Below are 4,570 nucleotides of genomic sequence, written 5' to 3' on the forward strand. Positions count from 1 at the left end.
CCTATGTTTCATCCTATAAGGGTACATTTGAATCGCTCTAAATGTAGAATATAAATGTCTTAACACAGTAACTAAGAAAATAACATGAAGGCTATGTTAACCAGTTGGATGAAAGTATTTCAAATTGTATATAGAAACAGCAATCTGTACCCCATGATAGTATTAATGTACACAGCTATGATTGAATAAAAAAAAAGATCCAATCAAAAATGGTAAAGGATTAGAATAGACAGTTCTATATAATTAATAAATGCAAGAAGAAAAGCTCATTATCATTAGACATTAGGGAAAAGCAAATAAAAGCAAGAAGATCCCACTTTGTATCTACTAGGATGGCTATAATAAAAAGACAAATAAATGCTGGTGTGGATGTGGAGAAATTAGAACCTTCATACACTGCTAGTGGGAACGTAAAATAGAACAGCCTTTTAGGAAAACAGACTTGCAGTTCCTCACACAGTAAATGTAGAGCCACTATAGGATCCAGCAATTCCACTCTCGAGTTTATACCCAGAGAAAACACACAAAAACTTGCATACAAATGTCTATAGTGGCATTATTCATAATAGTCAGAAAATAGGGAAACAACACATATGAATGGATAAATAAACTTTGGCATATCTATACAATAGTTTATTATTTGTAATAAAAAAAAATGAAGTACTGATAAATAATACAACATAGATGAAACTTGAAAATATCATGTTAAGTGAAAGAATACTCACAAAAGACTAGAATAGGCAAATCTACAGAGACAGAAAATGACTAAAATATAACTTTAGTGATGACGGAATTGGGGGATGGTAGTTAAAGGTGTGATGTTTCTTTTGGGGGGTAATAAAAATGTTCTAAATTGATTTGGTGATATTGCACAACTCTGTGAAGATATTAATCAGATTCTTAGCAAGTATTATTATTCCCTTATTATCAATAAAACTGGGAATCATATCTGCACATATAAAAAGTAAAACTGCCCTAATGCTTTATTCATTCTGTTGAATAATTTTCCTGTGTTAAAGCTCCATACCTCCTTGATTTTCATGATATTTTTTTTCTCCCATTATTTTTCCTGCCCCTCTGACTATTCCTTCATGTGGGCTTCCTATCTTTTCTCTCTGTCCTTTATAAGTTGGTGGTGATCATCAACATTTCATCCTTTGCCCACCCATCCTTTTAGGCTACTTTTTGTTATTCTTCTACAATCCAACAACTTTTATAATTTTGCTTCCCAGCTGAATGCTGTTGATTCCCAAATCTCTATTTCCAACCCATGTTTCTCTCTAGAGTTTCCTATCTACATATGAGCTAGATTCTAGACTGCTATCTATTTTGATGGCTGGCAGGATCTGTAGACTCAGTGACATCTTTCTTTCATACATTCTTCCTTTCGCACTTGCTTAGTTGTTGGTATGACTTTATTCCCTTTGGCATACAAACTGAAACTGGGAGCCATGCTATCTGCCTATCATGCATTCTCCTTCACCTCTCTAATCTACTACCTCTGTCTTAATTCAGTCTGCCATAATTCCTCATACAGATCGCTTTGATAGTCTACAAAGAGGGCCTGGTGAGTATGGTTTTGTGTCCTTCAAATGTTTCCTCCCTAGTGTTGCCAGGGTCTGAAAAGCCCATTAATTTCCTGCTAAAGACTTCCAATACATCCTTATCCCTCTTATCGAGGACAGGGTGCTCTAACAGCACACACCAGGGAAAGGGCAATCACATCACTGGCTGGCTCTCCAGTCTTTTCTTTCCTCATTTTCAGCATAAAGCATTTTGTTCTAGTAATAACACAGAATCTCCATGATTTTAGAGTGAATTCTCAAACTTCTGCATTGTTATTCTCACATTTATGAATCACAACTGGCTAGTGAAGTTTCGTAGAAACATTTATAATATAGTCCTTTAATTAAAAAGAAAACCTTACCTTTTCTTCTTTACAACATTTAATAAGAATCAGTTTATGGAAAGAACTCAATTCTGTACTCCAAGAATCGTGCCTTGTGCCATCCCTTTCATAATGTGTCATGTATTGGTCTTCATGTTTCATTTTAGAATAGCCTTCCCATTCACGTGGGTTAATATAAGTCTCAAAAGATCCTGGAAACACAATTATGAAAGATGCTTTAATTAGAGTTGTTTCAACTTTGAAATTAAATAAAGATATGTTTGATAACTAAAGAATCTGTTTATTTTAACAACAAATATATTGTAAATACATTAATTTCCCTCTACCCAACCTAATAAAAAGTAAATATTTAACAAAAGATCAGAAAGCAAAATTCAATGACAAATAACTTACAAAAATAACTAACAAAATAACATAATAGATTAAAAATAAAAGGATGCAAAGAGATATATCAAGCAAATGTTGGCAAAAAGAAGCTTGAAATGAAAGGAATAATATTGGATAAATGAGAATTCAAGGCAAACCATAAAATGGGATAAAGTAGGTTAAGTTTATTAATTAAAATGCAAATCCTTTTTTTTTTTTTTTGGAGACTGAGTCTCACTGTGTCACCCTCGGTAGAGTGCCGTGACGTCACAGCTCAGAGCAACCTCAAACTCCTGGGCTTAAGCAATTCTCTTGTGTCAGCCTTCTAAGTAGCTGGGACTACAGGCACCCACCATAATGCCTGGTTATTTTTTGTTGCAGTTGTCATTGTTGTCTAGGTGGCCTGGGCTGGGTTCAAACCCGCCAGCCTCAGTGTAGGTGGCTGGTGCCGTAACCACTGTGCTACAGGCACCAAGCTGCAAATTCTATGTTGGTGGGATTATAAACTACTACAGCCTCTATGGAAATAAGGATGGAGAATCCTCAAAGAACTCAAAATAGATCTTCTGTTTGATGTTGTGATCCCATACCTAGGCATCTACCCAGAAAAAAATCATTTAATCATAAAGATGTTTGTACTAGATTATTTATCACAGCTCAATTTATAGTTGCCAAGATGTGGAACCAACCCAAGTGTCCATAAACCCATGAATGGATTAATAAACTGTGGTATATGTATACCATGGAATTTTATTCTGCCATAAAAAGATGGAGACTTTATATCATTTGTATTAACCTGGATAGAGCAGAAACACATTCTTCTTAGTAAGGTATAATAAGAATGGAAAAGCAAGTATCTAATGTACTTAATACTAATCTGAAGCCAGTTGATGACCCAATACATATCCACAGAAGAGAAAACTCAATTCAATTCAAGTTGGAGGGTGTGGGGAGGAGGGAAGAAGGAAAGAGAGGAGGGAGGGTATTGGTGTGTCCCACCTAATGGGCACAATGTAAGGGTATATGGCACATCACCTAGGTGTGGGACACAACTACAACATGGACTTTACCTATCAAATACAAACATTGTAACCTAATCGTTTGTACCCTCATATTAATCTGAAATAAAAAAATAAAGAACAAAAAAGACCAATGAAACCCCTCAAAATAAAATGAAATTCTATAATAAAAACAAATAAAATGAACTCAAATGCCAACAAATGGCATCAGGTAATCACCATTATAGGCAAAAAAAAAAAAAAAGCAGGAAAAAACAATAATGATGGGAAATAATATGCAATTAATTATCAGTCTATGGAAGATGAAGTAAACTGAAAATTCCAGCATATGTAATTTGAACCATATAAAAATAGTTGAATAAATCGACATATATACTTTATCCTCAAATAAACACTATATTGTCCTCTGCCCCAACCATAGAATATTTATAAGAAATGGACTCACACCTTGCATGAGGGTTAAGGCTATACAGGGTTAGAATCATAGTTACCACGTGGAATGGTTATAACATGTACTAAGAATTAGCATTGAAATGTCTGTAGGTACAGTGTGCATAGTGTGATATAAACCCCCACCAAATAAGATGATAGAAGTAAGTCCAAATAGATCACAGTCTCTTAACCTCACTACCATTGAAATTTTGGACCATGTAGTTACTTGTTGTGGAGGGTTGTTCTGAGCATTGTGGGGTGTTCAGCAGCATCCCTTGTCTTTATTCATAAGATGCCAGTTGCCCTACCCCAGTTGTGGCAAATAAAAATGTCTCCAGATATTGCCAAATGTCCTCAAGGGGACAGAATCTTCCTTAGTTTGAGAAATAAAGTAAAAGCCATAATAAATATAATTGGACTAAAATGCCTGTTAAAAAGAAAGACTCTCACACTCCTCAAAACAACAATAAAATCCCATTGAAGAAACACCAAAAACATGATAATGATACAAAAGAATTAAATATAAAGAGTGTAGAAATATATAGAGTGGGAACACTAACCAAGAGAAATTTGCTGTAGTAATAGTAATATTAGAAACTATATTTTAAGGCAAAAACATTATTCTGAGTAAAGGGGAATATTTTGTTAAAAATCAACAACTTATTAAGAAGGCAATAATTCTCATTCTATTTGTCTATAACTGAAATTTTAGTTCCAATCAACAGGGATACTGTGTCCAATTGACAAAGTGCTTCACAAAGTATAATGGAAAATATTCCAAAATTACAAAGGGAAATTGCCAATCTTAGTGGTATACCTTAATATACCTCTCTTAGAATCTGAT

General features: G+C 34.3%; 1 protein-coding gene across 1 annotated transcript in view; it reads right to left on the bottom strand.

Annotated features, from left to right (window-relative positions):
* The window catches only part of DNAH6 (dynein axonemal heavy chain 6), a 302,446-nt gene that overhangs the window by 56,754 nt on the left and 241,122 nt on the right, over positions 1–4,570 (bottom strand). Inside the window, exon 62 of the mRNA XM_012811001.2 lies at positions 1,928–2,100. Coding sequence (XP_012666455.1) covers positions 1,928–2,100 — 173 coding nt within the window. The remainder of the gene's footprint in view (positions 1–1,927; positions 2,101–4,570) is intronic.

The sequence above is a fragment of the Otolemur garnettii genome, unplaced genomic scaffold (genome assembly GCF_000181295.1).
Source record: "Otolemur garnettii isolate 467f Iridium unplaced genomic scaffold, OtoGar3 scaffold00147, whole genome shotgun sequence".
Lineage (NCBI taxonomy): Eukaryota > Metazoa > Chordata > Mammalia > Primates > Galagidae > Otolemur > Otolemur garnettii.